Source organism: Canis lupus, chromosome 15 (assembly GCF_011100685.1).
Source record: "Canis lupus familiaris isolate Mischka breed German Shepherd chromosome 15, alternate assembly UU_Cfam_GSD_1.0, whole genome shotgun sequence".
NCBI classification, from domain to species: Eukaryota; Metazoa; Chordata; class Mammalia; order Carnivora; family Canidae; genus Canis; species Canis lupus.
The window spans coordinates 45,524,642-45,549,135 of record NC_049236.1 but is presented as its reverse complement, the minus strand read 5'-3'; the positions used below and the strand labels follow the sequence as shown (position 1 = coordinate 45,549,135).

General features: G+C 37.8%; 1 protein-coding gene across 5 annotated transcripts in view; it reads left to right on the top strand.

The window, feature by feature from the left end:
• Positions 1 to 24,494, top strand: part of TTC29 (tetratricopeptide repeat domain 29) — a 243,319-nt gene that overhangs the window by 90,059 nt on the left and 128,766 nt on the right. For 4 of the 5 annotated variants that reach the window (XM_038558949.1, XM_038558950.1, XM_038558951.1 and 1 more), the window contains exon 8: positions 167 to 252. In XM_038558949.1, coding sequence (XP_038414877.1) covers positions 167 to 252 — 86 coding nt within the window. Of the gene's footprint in view, positions 1 to 166; positions 253 to 21,130; positions 21,628 to 24,494 lie in introns of those variants that run through there. The other variant, XM_038558953.1, reaches the window with a different exon arrangement.

Genomic DNA, 24,494 nt, shown 5'->3' with positions numbered 1-24,494 from the left:
TTCAGAAATCTAAAGTTGTACCCTAACTCCTGGGTAATACAAATGCTGGCAGGTGCCCCTTTAGATTTCTACAACTTTCTATTGTTTTAAAAAGCAAAAATTCCGCTTGTTATAATATGTTAGTTTCTTTAATGCCATGGCAATTTTTCTACATTTTCAACTTTAGGAAGTGACAAGAAGATGGAAGGAGAAGCTTCCTATTACTTGGGCTTAGCACACCTAGCTGCTGGAGAGTATGAAACAGCATTAACAGTAAGTTGAAGAAAGCTTTCAATCATTGGAGTTTTTAATTTTTACTATTGTATTAATTCTACTTTATTATATTTTTTATAAAACCAATAGAAATTGATTGGCCTCTACCTTTATATAGAGACTAAAGCAGAATAGCAGTTCTAGAAGCAGAAAAAAAATATTTTTATTGCTTTAGTAGGCAATATATAATCAATTACCATGAAGTGCTTTAAAGAATATATGGAAGTTAAATATATGGAGTAATGTGACCCTCTACACTCACTCCCATACCTTTGAGGATAAGAGGATATGGATTTAAATGATTGCAAAAAGTAAATAGTAAAAAAAAGAAAGAAAGAAAAACAACCAATTACAGTAAACTTATTATTTGGGAAATTTTGCTTAGAAAATACTGTGGTTATTAAATAGTCAAGTAAATTGCATTGCTATGGACCTTTGTGGCAGGAGGCAGCAAAGATGCAGGGCACTGGTAGTTCCAATCTGAGAATTACTCTGCTTCATGATAAAAATCAGTGTTTGCCTATTTTATGACCAGAGTTCATATGTTTGGCTAAAAAACAGAAAAATGTCAAAAGCCATCTTTTCTGTACTATAACAGAATTCATTTTTTTCTTTCATTTTTCTCTTACTTGTAATATATTTACTTTCAATATATTTCAAGTGTAGCTTCCTATTTCATTTCATATATATCTCTTGTAATATTTTATCTGATATACAGTATTGGCTTTATCTTTAGCTTTGAGGATTTCTGATTTGCTGTTTTGGATACTTGTGCCAAGTAGGATTCTTATATTTGGGCTAGATATTTTTCTCTGTCACCCTTAAAATTGGGTCATTGTGGGAAACTTAGATTACTATAGATGGCTCTTTGGTTTAATACTTTTTGGTCAATGACATATATTCAGCAATGCTGTGTTCCAAGGAACACAGAAGCCAGCACTCTTTAGGAGCTAATTTAATGAGAGTGGCCATAATATAACTTGAGAACATAACTGTAATTCAAAGCAGGGTGAATGGATTTTCTGAGTCCAGAGGTAAGAGTGGTTGATTCCAAGATCAGGAAGGTTGCACGGAGAGCTTTTGAGGAACAGGATTTCTACAGACAGAAAGTGTGGGAGCCAAGGATGATAGAACATTAGACACACACATATACACACACACACTCAACATGAACATACTCAGTATGTTTCGGAAGCAATGAATTGTCAGGTGAAGTATGAAATCAAGATGGAAAATTAGGTGAAAACTAGCTTATAAATTGTCTATCTTTCCCCTTTTCTCTAATTGGCAATACAAACACATGGCTGAATAAATTCAGACAATATAATAGAGTTTACATTGAAAAAGACATTTTCCCTTCATCTTGGTACTCAGTCACACACAGTTTTTTTCTCAAAGGCAAATGCAATTACAAGTAAAATATTAATATATATATATATCATATAAGTATATATACATATATGCTCTTTTGTTGTTTACAAAACTGTAGCATTTTATATGTAGTGTTCTATGTCTTGAGTTAACTTCTTCTACACTAATGCATATAGACATGCCTCATTTTTTTTAAAGATTTTATTTATTTATTCATGAGAGACACAGAGAGAGAGGCACAGACACAGACAGAGGGAGAGGCAGGCTCTCCACAGGGAACCTGTTGAGGGACTCCATCCCAGGATCCCGGGATCATACCCTGAGCCAAAGGCAGACGCTTAATCACTGAGCCACCCAGGCGCCCCAGACATGCCTCATTTTAAAGAGCCACATGATGTCCCATGTTATAGTTGTACCATAATGGATTTAACCAGCTCCTGTTGGAGGGCATTTAGGTTATTTCCAATTAGGTTTTATTACAAAAGGTGTATCAGTGAACAACTTTGTGCCAAAGCGAGAGGTGATCTACAGAATAAATTCCTAGTGGTAGAAATGCTGGGTCAGAGAAGAGATGAATTACATTTTTTTCTCTAAGCTTCCCTTTAAAGAAGCTTCATCAGTTTATATTCCTACAACAATAAATGAAGGTGCCTGCTTCCTTTGGACATTAGGCACATATGTGTAATATGTGTTGTGAATATTTTTCCAGACCATTGGTTTTTTATCTTATTTATGAAATTTTTCCATGCTAAATATCCATGACCAAATTTATTGATCTCTTTTTGCATGACTTCTGGACATTCTTAGAAAGACTGTCCTCATTCCAAAATTATTATTTAATTTTATAGAGGGTTGGAGGGTCTTATATGCTTTGTTGAGGAGTGTGAAACTCATATGTTAAGCAATGTGGGATTTTTAATGATTTTTGATGAGGCTGGTGACATGATCACATTGATGTATTCACAACTCTTTATTAACCACCTTCTATAGGGCCACCTGGGTGACTCAGTGGTTGCAACATCTGCCTTTGGTTCAGTGTATGATTCTGGGGGCCTGGGATTGAGTCCCACATCAGGATCCCCACAGGGAGCCTGCTTCTCCCTCTGCTTATGTCTCTGCCTCTCTGTGTCTCTCATGAATCAATAAATAAAATCTTTTCTTTAAAAAAAAATCACCTTATATATGACAGACATCATGCCAGGCACTGGATCTGGTCTATAATTTTAGAAGATAATACTACTGGTATAATCTAGTAATGAACGATTGAAGAAACAATATTTGGCATCTAAGGAACAAATTTCTTGAAACTGTTACTCCTTTCAGAAAAGTATTGAAATTGTTTTTCTGAAAGTATGGAAACTATAAGCCAAATATGAACATGTTCGTATTAGCCATATGACCTTGGACAAGTCCTTTAAACTCTCTAAGCCTCAATTGCCTCATCTATCCAAGGGAGCTAATAACTATACTTACTGTTTTAGAGTGTAGTGAATTGAATGGTGGCCCCAAACATCCACTTCCTAATCCCTGGGACCTGTGATTGTTACCTTATTTGAGAAAAGAGTCTTTGAAGATGTACTTAAGTCAAGGACCTTGAGATGAGACAGTCACCTTAGATTCTCTGGGTGGGCTTTAAATCCAATGACAAGGGGCCTTGTAAGAAAAAGGCAGAAGGAAATTTGAAACAGGCCAAGGACAAGAAGACACATACACACAGAGGAGACAGCCATGTGAAGAAGGTGCAGAGATTGGAGTCATGCTGCCACAAGTTAAGGAATGCTTAGAGCCACCAAAAGCTGAAAGAGGCAGGAAGGATCTTCCCCCAGAGCTTTTGGAAGGAACACAGCTCTGCTGACACCTTGATTTTAGACTTCTAGCCTTCAAAACTATGAAAGAATCAATGTCTTTTATTTTAAGCAATTTAGTTTGTGGTAATTTGTTATATCAGTCCTAGGAAGCTAATACATAGGGTCATTAGGAGAGACCATTGATACAGTTCTAAAGGAGTACCTGCCTTGTATAATATAAACCTTTGGTATTTGTTAGATTTTATTATTTTTACTCTAACCTAAATCTCTGGACTTCAGTGATAGTAGAGAAGATGGAGGGAAGTAGTTCAGAAGTTATGAAGGACTTGGTAATAGAATAAGTATGGAAAGGGAGAGACACATGGGTGCCCAAATGGGCCCTAGGTTCCTGGCTGTGGAACTGGATGGATGCTGGTGTCATTTACTGAGCTAGGAAATGCTAACAGATATCCAGGCATGGGGAGAAATGGGGAGTTCATGCTTGAATGTGCTGAATTTGAAGAATCTTGGAGTTATCCAGAGAGAGATCAAATAGTGGTATATGTAGGTCTACAGCTCAAGAAGAAGTCTAAATGGGAGATATTATACACATTTGATACTGTATAAATATGCAAGTCTTTGGCATATTGAAACTGTGGAGTGGAGATTTCCTAAAGAGCATTGATAATGATGAATGAAAAAGGCCTAGGGCCAAGCTGGGGTATCCAAGGAGGTAGGAAGAAAACCAGAAATAGATGATCGCATACAAGCCAAGGAAACCAGGCATGTCTAAAAGACAGAAATATGCAAATACCTTCTGCCTCCTGGCCCAGGGCCAGGAATGGGTTGTAATGAGAGAGCTCCTGACAGAGTTCCTGTCAGAACTCAAGCACTTCCCCAGTACCTTGATTAGAGTGAGGGTTAGTTATTCTCCTCATTTAATTCTCCAGCTGGGGCGAGGGGCGGGTGGGGGGGGGGGGTGCTTGGGCACCGCAGCAGGCCAGATTCCAGGCCTGGGGCTCGCTGCTACAGTCAAGAGTAGCCTTTGCAGGTGGCAAGAGCAAGAGACTGTCTTCGGAGCCCAGGTCTCGCTTGTGATAGAAAATTGTTGTCTTTTTGGAACAAGGCTCACCCAGAACTGAGGATTTACGGGAGCTAAGCTTGAAGTTTGGTCCAAGTCCATGGGCAACGCTGCAGGACGTTGAAGTATCTGTTGTCAGATTTGCATGCAGGATGCGAGAGCACAGTAGAGAAGGCATCAGGTCCATAGGATATGACAGGAGGCAGGGAACAGGTACGAGAAAACACCAAGGGATGAGAAGCTGGAGTTGGAGTGTGACCGGGATGCAGAATGGACATGAGCAGTTATACCTGATTGGGGGCATGGAGGTCTCTAGCTCAGACTGATTTTAGAGGGCAGCCTGTTTTTGCTGTTGTGCTGTTCGGAATGAAACCGATTTCCACAAAACCTGACATCTTGCTTTGATTTCTGATTGAAGGGCATGGCATGTCTTTTCCTTCTCTCTAGTACCTAACTTTAACCACTTTCCATGCTTCCTTTCCAAAGATAAACGGACTAAAACCCACAGCAGGACAGAGCACTCCTTATTCAGTGAATATATTATAAAAAATTACATGATCAATAAATAGGATTGATTCCTCGATTGATTGATGAGATATCTGCCCAGTTATCTAATCACGAAATAAGCATCTAACATACAATTTTTTTTCTTTTTTTATTTAAAGATTATTTATTTATTTGTTCATGAGAGAGAGGCAGAGACACAGGCAGAGGGAGAAGCCATCTCCATACAGAGAGCCCAATATGGGACTCGAAGCCCTGAGCCAAAGACAGACTTTCAACCACTGAGCCACTCAGGTGCCCCCCTCCCCAAATTTTTCTTTTGAAAGAAAGGAAAATATCCTACCTACCTCCCCACCCTGTGCTGTATGATCAACACTGTCTTCATCTGTTTTAAGGCATTGGTGGTATTGCTGTCACAGCGTAGCTGTACAGAGGGGCAAGAATGCCCTGAAACCAGCTTGGTCGTGTTGGAGCCAGACTGAGACAGCTAACAGTTCACTTCAGCATTTCCCTTCTCTTTCACAATCAGTCTTTAATTCTTGGCTTCAAGTCCATATACTCTCTTTATTCTCTCCTTTGTGTTTTAAGCTGATCATCTGGAATATTTCCAAATTTTTAGTGCCTTGCTCTACATTCAACCTCTTTCTCTTAAAAATTTCTTCCTTTCAATAATGTTCATCTGTTACAGATGTTTACACGACTTGTATTTGTTCAAAGAAACTTGGCTTAGAGAAACCTGTCACTAGTAAATATTATTGGTTAATAGTTCTGATGATCTGACACAAGGGATTTTGACATTTTGGTACTGGATCTTAATTAAAGAGCTTTAATTTATTAATAGATGATTCATATGTAATCCTAGAGTATGTTGACAAGCGTATGAAGTTTGGTCACCCATTCCTTGCCGATAAAGCAGTGTTTATTAGATGATAGAATAGGGTTAAACTAAGACCAAATAACGGATTGATTTAGGGCTGATATCCCTGCAAGTGAGGAAAGGGGGTTTGGGGAAGAGAAGTGATAGTTACCCTAACAAGCCTATGCATGAAGTCAAAGAGACCCTGACACTTAAAGGTGAGAGAATGCTACCTGCATTTGGCAGGTGCTAAGAAAAGAAATAGTAATCCCCTTTGGCCATCAATTTAGACTTGCACATGTCACAAGTAGGGTAAATTCTGAATTTTAGATGGTAAATGTATCTTATGAAGTCCTAAAGTTTCCAAGGTAAAAATATTTTACTGAAAGTCATATTCAAGGCTTTTGCAAAGTTGGACCCATTTCCACAGTCAGATACTGCAACCATAAGTTAATTCAAGAAAAGGGAAGGACCTTCTTTAGCACTGTGTTTTTCTGCATGAATTTTCTTCATCTCTGAATATTCTGTTCCACTTAATAATTGTAGGAACACCAACTTTAACAATTCTCAGTACATTGAGTGAGTTATTTGCTTCTTAATATTTACCAATAATGTAGCCTATCAAAAATTATACTATGAAAGCAAAATTTGTCATATTGATACTTCATTTGCTTTTATAGTTCAAGATTCATCACATGTACTATTATTTAATTATTCCATATATAAAACAGTAGCCATCTTTATTTTTGCATACTTGTCAGCATCTTTATAATAGCCTAGAATGCTTCTAACATTGGTGTTAGCTTATATATATGGTTAATCTAAATCTCTAGCTATCAGCATCCCATAGAAAAACACAAATAAATAATGTATCAGAAAAAAATAGTTACACTAATATTCTAGCAACTCCTGGTTTGTTGATAAACATTCACAATAAAGGTTATGGATATATTTGTGAAATGATACATTCTAGGGTTTTGCTAGGTAATTGTAACTAAATTGTATTTATTCTTTCAACTCAATATATACAAACAAAGGGAAAGCCATTATATATCAGAAGGCATTTTTAACAAAGAATGAATTCTTTGATTTATAATGTTTAGCTGGCAAAAGTTTGGTGGGAGATAATTCTTGCAGTTTCCATTTAGTCCTTTCTCTATTTAGTTTATTACCTTCTGCCTTAAAAGTCACCCCATCCTTGATAGTGGAGGTTTTTGATTCAAATGACAATCTAGCTGACATATAGATACCTTGGCAGATTCCAGAATAACATACATCAAACAAGTTTCCCTTTTGGTCACTTTTTTAAGTGAAGACTTTTATCTACCACCGAAACTGTTGTGTAACTCAAATAAGTTTTAGTTCCTCATAGTTTAATCTCAGTATGGTATCATATTAAAAGAAAAAAATCCAGCCAGCTAAAAGAAAAGTAATTTCAATTTCTACTTACTTGTCCTCAAAGAACAGTAAAAGAGATAAAATTCTTAACTCTCAGCAGCATTGCTTTTTAAGATCCTCTCTCCTTCCATTTAAGAAGATTTTCAAGTTTTCTGTCTCTAGGTTTTCTGAAGCCTGTACCTTCATGTCACTCTCTAAACCTAAAGTTCCTACCTGTATTCCACTGGCTCATAGCTCACCACTCCTCTCCCTCTTATCCCTTTTCTCTCCCTGATGAAGGAATGGTGGCTCTTTGCAGCAGGTTCATTTATAATCCCCTCCCACCCCAAATTATAACTCTGATCTGCATGATAAAACCCAGGAGGGGTGGGGCTGGCTTGGGGGAAGAAAGGAAGAAATACCAAATCAGACAAGCCAGAATGAATAGACTGGAAAACAGTTAACAGTTAACATAGAATAACTATGGGTTAACATAGAATAACTAAGGGCGGCAGGGGGTGGGGGGTGGGGGGTGGTTAATAGTTAACATAGAATAACTCTTGCCTTAATTATTTTTTATTCTCTTGCACTACATGTGACAGATTCTTGAACACTACATGTCATTAAAAAAGAAATGAAAGAAAAAATAATAAAAGGCGAAAGAGGAAAAGAAAGTAAAGAAGCCAAGGCAAGGGAAAGATCAAGAAAGAGGCTATCTTAAAATCTTTGAAAAGGGCAGGGGGGTTGGGGGCACCTGGGTGGCTCAGTGGTTGAGCATCTGTCTTTCTCTCAGGGCGTGATCCTGGGGTCCTGGGATTGACTCCCTCAATGGGCTCCCTGCAGGAAGTCTGCTTCTCCCTCTGCCTGTGTCTCTGCCTCTCTGTGTCTCTCATGAATAAATAAATAAAACCTTAAAAAAAAAAAAAAGAGAGAGAGAGAGAGAGAGAAGAACGAGGCTATCATTCAGGTCCTTTGCATTATTCCAAATATTCCAACTCTGCCAAGTTCTGTACATGTGCAGTATATGAAGATATGATGCATTTTTCCACTGGATTGTACCTACTAATGTATGTGGGCTGAATGGGTTTGTCTGTAACAGCATTTGCTCCTGTGCCATCTGCACTTTTGCCCTTTCCTGTCTGATTCCAGCTCCATGTAAAGGACTGTTTGGAGCCAGTTTAATATGCTTACCATGATACTCTCTGGTGAGAGTTACCTGGGATGGATACAAATGCTCACATCTGCTACCAAATCTTTGACTAGTAAAACTTTGCATAAAGTGAAGGCGATAAATAGCATTTCTTGAATAATGACCTCCCAACAGTCTTCTTAAAGTATATTGAACAACTCTTTGAAGTGTGAGGGCAGCAAAATGGTTAAGATGGTGGGCTATAAAATCAGGTTGATGGAGGCTCAAATCCCAGGTTTGCTGCTCCCTCATCATGTGACATTGCACAAGTGACTTAAGCTTTCGAAGCATTCGTTTCTTCACTTATAAAATGGGAATACTACGACCCTCATCTCAGCACAGCTTTATGATTGGTAAGAAAACATGTGTAAAATTTGTGGTATAGGATGGAACATAGAGAGAACCCTAATTATTATATCACCATTAATATGCATAACAGACTTATTTTCCAAAGTGCTAGACAGTCAAACATCTATAAAATCACTATTTTGGAGTATTGCTCTGGGCCTCGGTATTCCTAAACCAATAGTTAATAGTTAACATAGAATAAAGTGTTAAATGTGTAGGTGAACATCTCCATCAAAGACATTGAAGGGATCCCTGGGTGGCGCAGCGGTTTGGCGCCTGCCTTTGGCCCAGGGCGCGATCCTGGAGACCCAGGATCAAATCCCACGTCAGGCTCCTGGTGCATGGAGTCTGCTTCTCCCTCTGCCTGTGTCTCTGCCTCTCTCTCTCTCTCTCTCTGTGACTATCATAAATAAATAAAAAAAAAATTAAAAAAAAAAAAGACATTGAAGTAGGAGTTTATTTAGGAGATAGATTACATGATAAAGAGAGCACCTTTATATAATACAGTTCAAATGTATATAGCAATAGCTCTAATCGTTCAGTGGTCAAATATTTGAGCTGGCAGTAGGTTTTGATGTACAATCTTTATATGGGAGGTAACTATGGTATGGAAAAAGCCTACGGGACTCTAGCACATGGGCTTGAAGACCTGGAACTTAGTTCTGTGTACCACATACTAGCTCTTGACCCTAGTTTGGTCACTTAACTTCTTGGAGGCTCAGTTTCATGCATAAAATAAGGATGACAATGGCAGCTTCACTTTCTCTTTGTGAAGATCAAATGGAAAAAAATGTATGTTTACACATTAGACTAGAAACAGTTTTCAAATGTAAGATACTATTATTACCACAGGCTATGATATAATTAGCACTGAGTAATGATAGCAATGATTCTCTGGTAGGTAACATTTACTGAGTATCTACTCCAAGTTCTGCTTTCCACTTAGTTTTCAACTGTAATTTACTAAATTTATCACATGTAAATTTCAAAGTTCTTAAATTCATCTTTGTACCAGCCCCTATTTTTATAATGGAAATGTAACACACCGACATTGGATAGAAAACTTTTTCCTATTAATTTGCCAATAACTTTTCCATGAGTGAAAAAAATGGGATTTATCCAGGAAAAAAAGGAATTTGGGTAATTTCTTTATTTAAAGCTCAGAGCTATTCACTGCCCATTAAATAGAAGTTGTCTTTACTTGCCAATTAGAAATCATTACCTAAAATTGACGCTTCTGTTCTTGTGTAATGGCCTGGGTATCTGAGGAGAGCTCAGATGCTGGCACAGAGGAAATCATGGCCTCCTTTCCCCAGAGGACCATGGGTTATTATACAAAACATGCAGACAATTTTGCTTGCAGCCAGTTTGCCTCCTGGTACTGTGTAGTTCATCACCAGCTTCTGAAGCATGCTAAAGAGGGCTCGCCACTCAGCTTGAGGTGATTCAGGTGTAAGCTCAGGGGTCTCAGCAGTCATTTTCCTGCTTTACATCAGAGTTCTCATCCGCTTTATCCTTTTGTCCCATGACCCACCTCAGGCAGTCTCCTTCTTGGGAATCTAAAAGGAGCAGCTGTTACAGTTCCCATTTCCCCCAATAGTTGCCACACAGATCTCCAGTTTAGCATCGTACCCCGTCTATGCGCACCCCCACCAGTACACGAATCACACTTCCTTTTCATTCCATTCGTTCTGTTAATAGAGAAAGATTCAAAATATCCATTATCTGACAAGCAAAAGAAAAGTGATAGGATTAGAAACACCAATAGAAGGAAATAGTAGTATTTTCTAATTAAAAAAAGATTTCCAAACCGTATCAAATTATATTACTCAAAATTTTTATAAGCAATAATTTAAGGCATGTATGTATAAGCATGTATGTATTTATAAGCAATAAATTGAGGCATGGAAGCATGTATTCCATATCTGATCTTATTTAATACCATTTGAACATGAGCCTTACTTGGAAAACAGCACATTAAGTAGTTCATGAAAAATATGTTTTAATAATTTGGAGATTATGCTAATGTAAAATGTTTTACTGATAATTTTGCTACTGTTATCTTTGTATTTAAAGTCATGACCTTCCAAAAAAAAAAAGTCATGACCTTCCTAAAACACTAAAGCAGATAACCTTTCAGTAATAATTTAAATTTTTGTAGGAAAGATTGTTTGCAGACTAGTAAATTGAATTTTTAAAGAAGTTTCTCATTAATGGAGAGTTGGACTCTCTTTAAACATTTTTCCTATTTAATTTCCTATTTAATTTTCCTAATGGTTTATTCCTTTACAATGTTACAGCTTAGGAAAATGGCATGTGTGTTTTTTTCTTCTTTTTAAATGATGAATACATTAAGGTATTTGTCATATAGATTATAGTATTTGTCATTTAAATGACAAATGCATTATAGGAAAATCAGAATACTCAAGAAAGAAATGAAAATCTGATTTTTTTAAACACAAATCTGTAAGCAAAAATTTAGTCATAGACTCATATGGAAAGGAAGAAATGTTTTATATCAAGAAAGAAAGTTCATGCCCTCAATTAATATAAAAACTGATTTTCGAGTCATAAAATGTATTGTTTGAGTGTTTGTTTGTTTTTGAAATGTGAAACTTGGCTGTGGATCCCCTTGAGATGCAGAACACCACATTAGCCAAAACTTCATGGTGATGTTCATTATTCATTATAAAAGAAGAGTACTGCTAGAGTAGCTCTTTCCAAAGCTGAAATGTTTGTTTCCAGTCATTCACATCTTAAGAAATAGTACAAAAGTTTCTGATACTCATTTTGTGAGAAAATGAAGAGAAGGATAATTATTGTTTGGTTCATTCTAAAGAGGATGAACTTCTAAACTCCAAAAATTGAGTACTCTAATCAACTATGCTGAACAGTGACATATGGAACATAATGTATGTATACTCTTTAAAGTTCAAGGCCTAGCATATGAAAATGTTCTCTGGAGCAATAAAGCAACCTGCATAGTTCATCATAAGACTAATTGTATGACAGACCTAGAGGCAATGGCACAGCTGTTAGCACACGTTGATCCAGTGGCCGCAAAAGAAGAGGCATCACACCTGCAAGAACCCAAAGATGATTATAGGATTAGGTGTGTTAGACAATAGTGTAGGTCTAAGTCATTATACATTGAGCCAAATTATAGTTTTCCCTCTGTGACATGGAAGGGGTAACTTCGTAAGGAAAACGAAGTATAATTCAACATCTAAAACATATATAGTAATCTCAAACATATCTGTAGGATAGACAATTACTTGATCTTCAGTTAACCTATATTGACTTTAGAAATTATTCATTATAAGTAGCACCCAATAAAAATAACATATACTAGACTTTCAAAATAACATTAACTCCATACTCCCAATATTCAGTCCAAATACTTAAGAAATAGTTTTATCTAGCAATTTCAACTTTCTCCTCAATAAAATATTTGCTAATTAGTTAACTAGCTAATTAGTTAACTAATAAAATGGTCTTGTTTAAAGTTGTCTCCACTTTTCCCATGAATGTCTTCTGTTAACCCTCTTTTTTTTTTTTTTTTTTTTTTTCTTAAATGGTAATGATCATGGCCAGGGATAGAGAAAGAGATGGAAGATAACAGAGAAACTAACCAATCTACAAAATAACATTCAATTCCTGAATAATCAAGAATTGATTGTTTAGATGTGTGTAATGGCTTTTGTTTGTATTTCAAGGGAGAAGGTTAATTTTCTTTAACATAAAATCACAACTTAGAAGCAAAAAATTAAAAAGTCAAGTAGTATTGAAGGTGAAAGTTGGCAAGGATGTGAGCCCCAAGAACTGTGGTTACAAGTGGAAACTGATAGGGGCATCTGGGTGACTCAGTGGATGAACATCTGCCTTTGGCTCAGGTCGTGATCCTGGGGTCCAGGATCAAGTCCTACATCGGGCTCCCTGCAGGAAGCCTGCTTCTCCCTCTGCCTATGTCTCTGCTTCTCTCTGTGTGTGTCTCATGAATAGATAAATAAAATCTTTAAAAAAAAAAAAGTGAAAGCTGATATGGAGAGTGCCAGGGTGGGTGAGAATTCAGGAGCTGAATTCAGGCCAACCCCTCTCCTTAGACAATCTCCAGGAACACATGGTCAGAGGCCTATAAGAGGAAAAAGGATAAGAGTGGAGAGGTTACAGCTCACTTAGTATTAAAAAAATTCAAACAATTGTTTTATGGCTAGAAAATCAGTTTTTATATAATTTAGGCCACAAACTTTCTTTCTTGATATAAAACATCTTTTCTTTTCCATGTGACTGAATCAACATATAATTAACATATACTGAGTGATGAAGGAAAAACTTTAATAAAAACAAGAGTAAAAAAGAATAAGTAATAAAAAAATAAAAAACAAAAACAATTGAGGGGCCATGCACAGATGAATAAAAGTGCATCCTGCTGTGAGAAGAACAGCTAACCAGTTTCAAAACAAATAACATAAAGTAACTTGGCTACAGAATACCTTTGATTGCAGGGAATGTGCCTTATGGTTCTTGGTGAAATATACATTTTCAAAATTTTTCTTCAAACTCACAAAGTTTCTGCAAAAAGCATGGGCCACAATAGGTGAACATTTTGTGTCATGAGACTAACCATCCTGATGTTTTTTGATTTGAGTTTCCCCAGTAGTAGACTCTGAGACATGGATTTGAACATAGATGCTTTATTTAGGAGAGGTTCTGCTAGCAGGGGAGTCAGGCAAAAGAAGGAAGCCATGGAAGGTGTGTTGCCACTATGGGGAAATGGAGCTCAGTCTTGCTAGAACACTCTGGGAAACAGTATAGCTAGGAACAGATCAGCTATCCTATTAGAGGGACAAAGGGACTGGTGCATTTATTCCTCATTTCTTATCCGTCATTGGTTGAGAGCAGCTTCTAGGGATACTAAGTGAAGGTTCCAGTTGGCCATAGACCAGCCACTGGACAGGAAGTTCCAGGGCCTGGCATTGGCAGCCTTTGCTGCAGAGATTATGGGATGGACAAAGACATTGCTGACTACAGCTGTGCAAATCACTTGACTTCTAAGCTTCCTTTCCACACCTGTAGAATAAGCAGGATAAAGTTGCTGTTGGGACTAAATGAGATAAAATAGTAATGTGTTTGGCACTTAGTAAGCATTCAATAAATGGTAGCTTTGTTCTTTTCGAAAAAGGTACACTTTTTGCATGACTCAAGGATTACTCATTTCAGAATTCATCTGCAGGAAATTATTATTAATATATGCAAATATTTAGGTATAATATTGTTTGTAGAGTTATTAATAGATACAAAGATTTGGCTTCAACTTGTATGTACAATGTATATAGGAAGATACTAGAAACACCAAATTGTTTTCAGTGGTTATCTGTGGGAGCTAGAATAATGGATGACTTTAATTTTCTATTTTGGGGAGAATGATGGATCTGTGTTCCCCAAATTTTTTATAATTAACATATACTGATTTTGTAATAAGGAAAAAGTAGACTACTATTTCTTTCCATTCCCTTAAAAATTTAAAGACTTTAATGAATGTTTTCAGTAGGTTGTATATAGACTGTTTATAATAAAAACCTTCAGCATGGGCTTAATCATACCAGTCAGTCATTTCAGCAGCTCGTCTCAACTAAAACACCAAAGAAAGTTATTAAAAGCTTAACAGGTATTAAAGGGCGTTTAAAGACAATCTGATAACATAAAAAAATGATCATATTAATTAGAAAGCAAAAACAATGGGATCCCTGGGTGGCGCAGTGGTTTAGCACCTGCCTTTGGCCCAGGGCGCGATCCTGGAGACCCGGGATCAAATCCCATATCGGGCTCCCAGTGCATGGAGCCTGCTTCTCCCTCTGCCTTTGTCTCTGCCTCTCTCTCTCTCTCTGTGTGTGTGACTATCATAAATAAATAAAATTTTTTAAAAAAAGAAAGCAAAAACAATAAAATGGGGAGAAAAATACAGCCCTAGGGTTTTTGGTATCACGAGTAAATCTGGTCAAAATCCATATGAGCAAGAAATGATAATAACTGTGTTAATGAAGGACCCTTCTTTGTTTTAAACTTCTCTTTGGTACACATTGTTGAATAATACGTCTGGGCAATTTCTTTATGCTCAAGTAGTTTCTTACCATGCTGCAAGACTGCATTGTCCACTGGAAAAATAGACACCCAACACATACTTGTGCCATACTTTTAATAGGAACCAAGACCTAGAAAAGCAACAGGGAAGCTTCTTCTCATTTGGAGATTGAGGTGATGACATTTGAATTGAACCTTTCAAGATAAATGGTAGCTGCCACCTCAATGGAGAAGAAGCAGCATGAGTTAAGGCCCAGGAGGGCAGAAAATGCATTCTGGTCACCCTGGAGTATCGGTGTTGAGGGACTGAGGCTGAGGATGGAAGTTGGAAGGACAGGGTGGTAGGATAAGATCCTCAAAGGCCTAAGTAAGGCAGGAATGTGTTTTAGAAGACAGCCAGGCAGTTGTGTGTAGGACAAACTGAAAAGAGAAAGTAGAGAAAGGAAGACCAATTTAAGGACTCCCCTGAACTCAGGTGGTAGTGGCATAGCTCATAATGGACACATTGAAAGAAATTTTACAATGTATTCTGGCTGAGTAGATCAAAGTACAGAGACAGGATGGAGACAGAGATGAATTTGAAACTTTTTGTTCAGTAATGCAAGGTGGGATAGTAGTGTTAAAGGAGATAGTCACAGAGGGAGAAGCAGCTAGGCAGAAGAATTTTTAATAGCAATTTGGAGGACAAGTATTGTCTTCACCTTCCCAGAACATTGCACCATTCCCTCTTTCAACTTTCTGCTGGCTATGGTCTTGTCTCTAACCTTGGGGTTACAGATCTCACCACCACCACTTATCCCTAAGAAGCAAATCTCTAGGAGAGGATCTCTAAACAAGCTCAGCAAATCAGATTGCTTATCTAATAAGTTTGTTTTGTTTTGTTTTTAAAATGGGAGCCACCTGGGTGGCTCAGTGGTTAAGCATCTGCCTTTGGCTCAGGGTGTGATCCCAGGGTCCTGGGATTGAGTCCCACATCAGGCTCCCCACAGGGAGCCTGCTTCTCCCTCTGCCTGTGTCTTTGCCTCTCTCTGTGTCCCTCATGAATAAATAGATCTTTTTTAAAAATAAAATAAATAAAATGGGAGCCAGTCTTCCTTGGTGAGGAGTTAGCCTGGATGTTTCCAGAGCCTTGGAAGGTGGTGGCTGAGAGAATAAGGCTAACACAGAGAGAGAAATGAAGATGAGAAATGGAGAGTGCAATTCCTAGTGGCATTTGAGCACCTAGTTTCCCATTTTGCTTAAATTAGATTGGGGTGGTTTCTGTCCCATGAAATCAAATGAGACCTAACTAATAGAATAGCATCATCACGAAGGCCAGTAACAACTAGCGTACCTTTGTATGCAATGGATCTATAACTCTACCTAACCTTATTATTTACACGGTTTACCTCATTTAGTACTCACACAAACCCTGACAGGCAGATCTTATAAGTATTTTCTATTTACTTTTACTCCCATTTCACACATGAACAAGGCTAAGACTTAGATTAAATGGCTTGTTCAGGGTCACAAAGCTAGCAAATGCAGAACCAAGGCTGGAGCCACACTCCTAGGAGCTAATGCTGCTGGAACTGCTGGAGTTATCAGTAAGATATTTTTATTTTTTTAATTATTTATTTGAGAGAGAGAGCACAAGCAGGGCAGGGGCAGAGGAGAGAGAGAGAGAATCTCAAGCAGACTCAGCACTGAGCACAGAGCCTGACACAGGCTCCATCTCACCACCCTGAGATCATGACCTGAGCCAAGATCAGGAGTTGAATGCTTAAGTGACTGAGCCACTCAGGGGCCCTAATAAGATGTTTTTAAACTCATTTGTTAAGTCTCATCACAAATCACATATATCCATTTTTAATAACATTCTCATCTGTTCCATTTAATGAATTCTACTGGTTGGTGTAAGTAATATTTTCTTATTCTTGTCCCATAGCGATTATTACTGAATGACAGTTGAACCCATCTGCTGCCAGGCCAGGTCAGAATAGGCACAGTGTTTGGGGACACATGAACTAGGAGTGGCAAGTGGCAGCAGGCTAGGTATGACCCACTGCTTTATGGCTTCTCTAGAGAAAAAGATGTCAGGAATCCTCACCTCGAATTTCCATTTCCCATCTCTCTCTTACCTTCCATTGGCATAGATAATGGGGTACCATGGATTCTTCACTGATCATGACTTAACCATAGAGTTGAATTTGCCTTGTTTTCTCTAGATGTTTTGTTGACAATAAAATATCTATCATCACTAGAGATAATACATCTGTAAGGAGAAAAAGTAATATAATTCTTTTAAAGGCAGTATGTTCAACATATTTTTCCTACAACCCTGAATCTCTTTTTGCTACTGATGCAAATTTGCCATCTACTAGCAACTCAGCAAATGTAAGGGAAAGATGATAATCCTATTTGTCAGATTTTCAGCTGAAATATTTGGTAGGGCAGACTGTTTATAATTTTGTATAAAATCAAATAGGAGGAGAGAGATAGGGTCATTCTGGTAGATTTCCATGCTCTCTGTTACCATCTTAACCATTATGATAGTATGATGTCATGATTAAGAACACAGCCCCTAGAATCACATCACCTAACTCAAAAGCCTGGCCCTGCCACTACTAATCCTGTGACATTAGGTGAGTTACTTCACCTCTCTTGTGCCTCCTTTTCCTCACCTGCAACATGAAGATTACACTAGCAACTAAGTCATAGAATAGTTGGAAGGATTAAATGGGTTAGCATGCAAAAAGTCCTTAGAACTATGTCTGCCATCCTGTTCTCCCTCAACAAATGCTGGTGAATATTACAGACTAATAGAAGTATGATTTGCTGTGCTTGTACAAGGATTATGCTACTCCTGCTGCCATCACTGACTTATCAGATCATACACAAATCTGTTAGCATCCTGCTTTGTAAAATGAAGATGATATTTATTAATCTAGCCTGTTGATGAAAATTCCAATGGAATAGTAAAAAGATAATGGTTTATTGGTCTTTATTATTATACTGCAAATGATTTAACTATACATTTTTCCTAAATTTAATTAAACATATTCATTTTCCCTATGAGCTTATATTAGCTTACAGCAGAGTGACTGTTTATTATGTTCATTTTATATGTTTATAATATCACAGATATTGCCAAAATAAACATTTTCCTTTTAAAATATTATGTAAGTAATCATTAATATTTGTTACAAGATTACAAAGCCAAAATTACTTTTTAATTGTTCATTATAATAGATTATATGGAAATAGAGAAGTACTATTCAGGCAATCATTAGAATCTTCAGAATAGGATTTGAAAGTGCAAGAAAGACCACCAAATTAGGAGTCAGACATTCTGGGTTCTGGCTATGGTTTTGTCACAAGCTCTTTGGTCTTGGGCATGTTGTTAAATCAAGTTCATTTTACTTCACAACATTGTTACAGGATGTCATTGTTATATTCTTGATTGACATCAAGATGGGTGGTACCAAAAGGAGCTAGAACTTGGGACTTAGCCTGCATGGTGACATTGTCAGGCAGCATCTTGGCACTGAGGTGGGAGAAAGAGTCAGATAAGAGTGTGTCATCTTTGAAATCAGATGGCCTGGCTTCAAGTCCTTTCTTGATCACTTACCACTTGATAAGCTTGGCCTCTTGGCTTTAATTTCTACATGCCTCAGTTTTCTCATCTTTAAAAAGGGATAAGAATCATAATAATGTCTATTCATGAGGGTCGGGAAGATTAAGCTAGTTAACGTGTGTAGTCTTAAGAATAATCTCTGACACATTCATCCAGCAAATAGTTTTAGAGCACCTATTGTTAGGCTCTGTTCTAGATGCTTGGAATATATCAACAGCAGAACAAAGATCTTTGTCCTCACAGAGCATCCATCCCATTAGATAAAGACAATGAAGATGAAACATAATAAACAAGTGAGTTAGATCATATGTTAGACAATAATAAGCACTATAGAGAACAGAAAATGTAGAAAGGAATGATTCAGGAGTGCTACCCCACAAGAAGTGGCAGGTAGAGGAAATTTTCAATACGTGATCAGAGAAGACCTCATTGAGAAGTTGACATTTGAGGAGAGACATCCAGCAGTTGCAAGAGATGATGGAAGTACCTTCCATGTAGAAGTAAAAGGTCAAGTCCAAAGCTCTAAGGTACCAAGTCTAAATCTGGAGGTTTGGGGCTGATGAGGCTGAGGAGAAGCAAAAGGGAAGCAAAGGAATAGAAACCAAATTAGAGAGATTAGGGGTAGTATTGTGGAAGGCTCTATAGAGTGAGGAGGGTTTTTTTCTAAGTCCAAAGAGGATCGTGCAGGCAGAGGAATAATACTCAGTATTAACAATTATTAGCTATTATGATTAGTCCCTGTGATGCAAATATAGCAGCTGGTAATAGATAAAGCTGTAACCAGGCAAGCATGAGGTTAGCATCTAGAATGTCAGCCAGGGGCTGCAGTGGGTACCCCTGTAGGCGAGTGGAGAACAGCTTCTGGGAATGGTGCCAGTACGCGGTAAGCTGTAAGCGAAGGTCTAGGTCAGCCACAATCATGCTCAGGGTTATCCAGGAGCAGGCATATCATAGTGCTTAAGAACAAAATAAGAAGGATCTGAAACCCAATAAACCCAGTTAAAATCTTTTCTTCTTTTCCAACCCTAGGACTGTGTGTACTAGAGCAAGTTACACAACCTCTCTGTACTTAATTTGTCTCATTTGTACAATAGGAATATTAATATTTATCTCAAGGGGCTCTGTGCAGATTCAATGTATCATAAATATAAAACACTTCACACGTATGTAGCTTTTGCTCTATAAATGGTAGTGATTGCCATTGGCAAGTGAAAAGCACCCAGCCACAGGGACTGAGACTTAGACTCCTGATGAGAGCATACTGAGGCCACAAGGTAGGTCTCCAAGCTCGCAGTAAGTAGGGACCCAACCAGGTGCCAAGACGGAAAATTAGGAAAGAAGAACAATATGGGGATGCCACTCCAGGGGCTGGGACGCATGCAGGGGGTGGTGCCAAGGCATATGGAAAGAGCCCGGTTGCCTTAACAGAGAGTTTAAATCAGAATATGATCTGTGGCAGACTGATGTGATGCCAGGTTTCTGCCCTGGTAGATTAGAGACAGGGATGGCCCTGTCAGGTCAAAGTTGCTAAATGGGAGGACCCCAGCATAGAGGATGGCAGGGCTCAGACGCAGAGCAACTAGCAAGTTATTATGGAAATGATCTCCACGGTTGCTCTGGGCTCTATAATTCCCCATTTCTAAGTATTGATAAATAATTTGAAAATGCCGAATATAATGGTCGTTTTCTAGTTTATTGTATAAAACCTAAAGCTTACTATTAGAATGCTAGCAGCAATTTGTTTTGCTATTTTATTTTCAGCTCATATGTTATTTCAGAGCTGATCAAAGGCATTGGTTGCAAAGTAGAAAATAAATCACGCTTCTAAATAAACCACTAAAGAGTGTTAAATTGATTTAAGTGATTTTAGGAATATTAATATTTAAAACATCTGTGTCCCAAGCCTCTTTATGACTACCTATAGCAATAATAACTACCATTTCATTCTACCATTCTTCATCTTACAATATTACATAGTAAACTGTGTAAAAACATTATTTTTTTTAGCACTGGAAGAGAAGTGTGGGGTTTCGGCTATTTATTTATGTTTAAATATCTTGAATTTTATTCAGTCAATAAAAGTATACTCGATTAATGCATTTATTATACTCTTTGCCTAGGTTGAGGTGAATGGAGTGCAGTGTTTGTTTTTTATTATTAAAGAAAACTTTGCCTTTAACTCACATTCCTCTGCAGTAAATCTGATTTTAACCAGTATGTATTTCAGGATTAGTCCCAGTCTTGAGAAATTTTCTAGCTTCAGAATTTCACATCTTTGACTTATCTGAAAATATTGTTAAAATTGCATACATTATTTTTATAGATTTTTTTTTTTTACATGGGGAAAAGAAAGTATCTGCAGTGTTAAATGGAATATCGATGAATGTCCTTCGGCAGGAGGGAGGGGCTGGGCACCAGAGGGTCCCGTGCATGCGCTTTGGTGTTAGAGTCACCCAGGCTGCACAGTTTGACAGCCAGCTCTATGAGTGAAGACACACTGGTGATAAAAGCAACCAGACATCTGGATCACAGTGCACACATTCAAAGGCATTTCTGAACTGTTCGCACATTTGTACTCACCCGGGTCCCCAGCCTTGCCCAGGGCTCGCTCATCATTTTCTCTTCTGCCTCTGCCTGTCTTCATCTTTTTTTTTTTTTTTCTTTCCAGCAACCTCCCTTTTCCTTTCCAAGTCACCTCCATCTGCTTATGTGTCAGTGTGGCCCGCCTGCCACACGGCTGGCTGAGGAATCCAGGAGCCCTCCCCGCCTCTGCCCAGCACGGCCGCACGCCTGTCACTGCTCCGCGCTCTGCGCCACACTGGCTTGTTTTGTCAATAACCATTTATTTGTTGCTGGAATAGTAGCAGCCATTACATCTGACCTCCCTGTTTCATCAATTATGGATAGATTATTGGATGTGAACATCTGCAAAAGCTTGCTGTTGAACTCACCTCCTGGCTGGGATTAGATAAAGTACTAAACTGTTGTTTATTGTCAGGCCAAAACTCTACTGGGAAGGCGGGGAATTCCAAGAGTGGCAGTGCCCCATCAGAAGGACCAAAAATCGTTTCGTATTGCCACTGTTTCCCCTAAGATTCCAGCCATTTATTATTTACACTTATTACTAGTTGTTATAACCTACTTGATAAAAGCTCTTGGCAGGCATCGCATTTCCAGTCATGGTCGCATCTGTCAGAATGGAAATGACTCATAAATTGTTTTCTTGCCTCTTCCATCACGGCGGAAGGGTAATAGATGAAGCTTCCTCTGTGTGCGAATATTCAGAGGAAGGCTTTCCTCCCATGTTTTGTTTTAAAGAAACGTGTTCACCCAGCTTGATCTGAAAGCATTACACCGTGGGTCTAAATTAGGGTTTACCGAGTTTACCAGCGTAGTGGCTGGTGGTGAAAAGGATATGAGATTGTACAGAGAGAATATGCTGAGAATGTTTTTCAAGGCTTTCATGGATTTCTGAGAAGGGGGAACCAGAACGAAATGTTATTGAATCCTGCCTTAAATGAGGGAGAAATCTAGTAAGAGGGATTATGAATAGATGATGGCTCTACCTCCAGGGGGAAAGACAAATCTCCTAGTGGGAATTGATTCATGCAGAAATGTAGAAATTTTCACAGTGTTAGTGTTTATTAAAACCTCCTAGGTAATATAGAACACTAATATAGAACACACTTGGATTCTTTCCTGTGGAGCCAGAAACCATTATGTTCAAAGTGCTCAAATGGAAGAAAGTTGGTATGTCACCACTTCAGGGGAAGCTGAAGAACTTGGTTTGTCAGCGAGCTAGTGACTTTTCACCGCTTGCCTGTCTGTCTTAGGTCGTTGCCTATGAAGATAGAAATCACATTTGGTTGTCATCAGCCTAGATTAAAAGAAAGAGAGAAAATGTTTATCCTCCTTCCACAGATAGGAAGAATTATTTCCTCAAGATACCATGACTACTCTAACAATTTCAGCCTTGGATCTGTTTGTCCTTACTGAGCATAAAGGGCTCATCATGGGGAAACTTAGTCATTTGGGAATATGATTAAATGAAACAAGCACACATTTAGTAGGGTGTTCTTATGTCATTTTGAAAAGTCATTCAAGTCCTCTTTTAGGAATTTGGCCTGCCAGCTGATACTTGATTTCTTGGACTGGCTAAAAAACTTCCCACACTTTCCATTTACCATAGTTACGAAGTGTCATATCTTTTTTCTTTATTGAATGAGATAAAATGCAAAACATATATAACATAATGTAATATAATTAATATATAAACTATAATGTGTGTTATAATTAATATATAAACTATAATGTGTATTATATTTAATATATATTAATTTTATACTTAATTTATATAAGAGCTTATTTTTCTTTAAGCCAATTAATTATATGTAATGTTATTATAAAGAGAACATCTCATTATAAATACATTATTAATATAATACAATTATAAGAGTATTCTATAATACAACAGCTCATTATATCCATAGTGATTTTTTGCAAGTACTTCACTACCAGACCCTTCCAAGGGCTCTATTGTATTCATCTAACAATATTCAGCATTAACATAAAACTAGGAGCTCGGGATATAAAGGAAAGCAAAACAGATATGGTTCCTGTCCTCATGGCACTTACGATCTAATAGTAGAGAGACCAATATTAATAAGCAGATACATATGATCCTGTGGTGAGTGCTGGACTAGCATGAGGAAATGGTCTATGTGTGCGCAGGGACTGGAAGAGTCAAATGTGAAATAAGAAAGAGCAATGCAGGCAAAAGGATGGTGGAGGTGGACAGCAGTGGGCTCATTCCTGATAGTGAAAGGTCTGTATGGCTGCAGAGAGGCTCCCAGAATCCCACACATTCCAGCAAGACATAAATGTTGACATCTTTGCACTGGCAAAGTGAGTGACAATACATGTTTGGTCAAATTAGATTTGCCTGGTACTTCATTTGATTCAGTTTGCCACCACCATCTTTAGTCTCCATAAATAACAGACAACTGAAATTACTGGTAATGTTATCATAGGTATAATGGAATCATTTGTCACAATCACTTTTCATCCTCATATAAACATAACCAAGTGGAGTTTGAGAATTTCCTAGTTTAAAAAAATACACAAACTTTTTTTTCATTCAAAATCTTTGCTGAAAATGAAATCTCTCATCATGTTTTATAGAACCTGTTTTTTTTTTTTAAAAAAAAAAAAAAAAAAGAAAAGAACCTGTTTTTGCTGGCCAACTGCCATGGAAATAATTATCCTGTACTATCTTTCACTGGGAAACTTGGTGGGGGAAAAGCCTTGAAGTTATTTACTTGCCACTTTAGCTCTAGAGAGCCCTTTTATCTCTCAATACTTCTGTTTCATTCTTTAGGTATAAGAAAGAGATTCATTCAGTTTACCTCAAGTAAGGGAAGAACTTGTAGAGATTCCTATGGTAATGAGAGGAATCACCCCATGGATACCTAGGGTCAGGGGACGGTTGGGTCTCATGGACTGACAGATTCTTGGGAACTAGAGGATCCCTAGAAGACGAGGAGCTGAGTTTTCTTATTATCCCCTCAGCAGCAGCGGTCAGTTGGATTCACTTTATTGACCTAACTCAATCACTCTCTTGATGTTCATTTATCTTGAAGTACCTCCTCACTCAGCCATTACCAACTGCTCAATGGGTTTGAATTTCCTAAGACAGCATGATAGAACTTACTAATCACTATAGTCTCCCACCAAATAGAACTTTTTATGTCAGGCCACCTGATAGATTATTGGACTGCCCTTGGTTAAGGGCCTTCTAGCAAAATATAAAACAAAGTCTCCAATGAGTTTTCCTAGCAAGAACTTAAGGGTAGGGAAAATTTCTTTTTAAGGAGCTGTAAATAAAACTCACACTATGATTGAGTTGTATAGGATAAATATGGTTATGCTTTCTGATTTATAGTATAGAAAATAATTGAGAATTAGAATTGAAATTCTTCACAAATATGTCTCTCATAAACATACTGCAAAACTCTAATGACCAATTTAGAAAT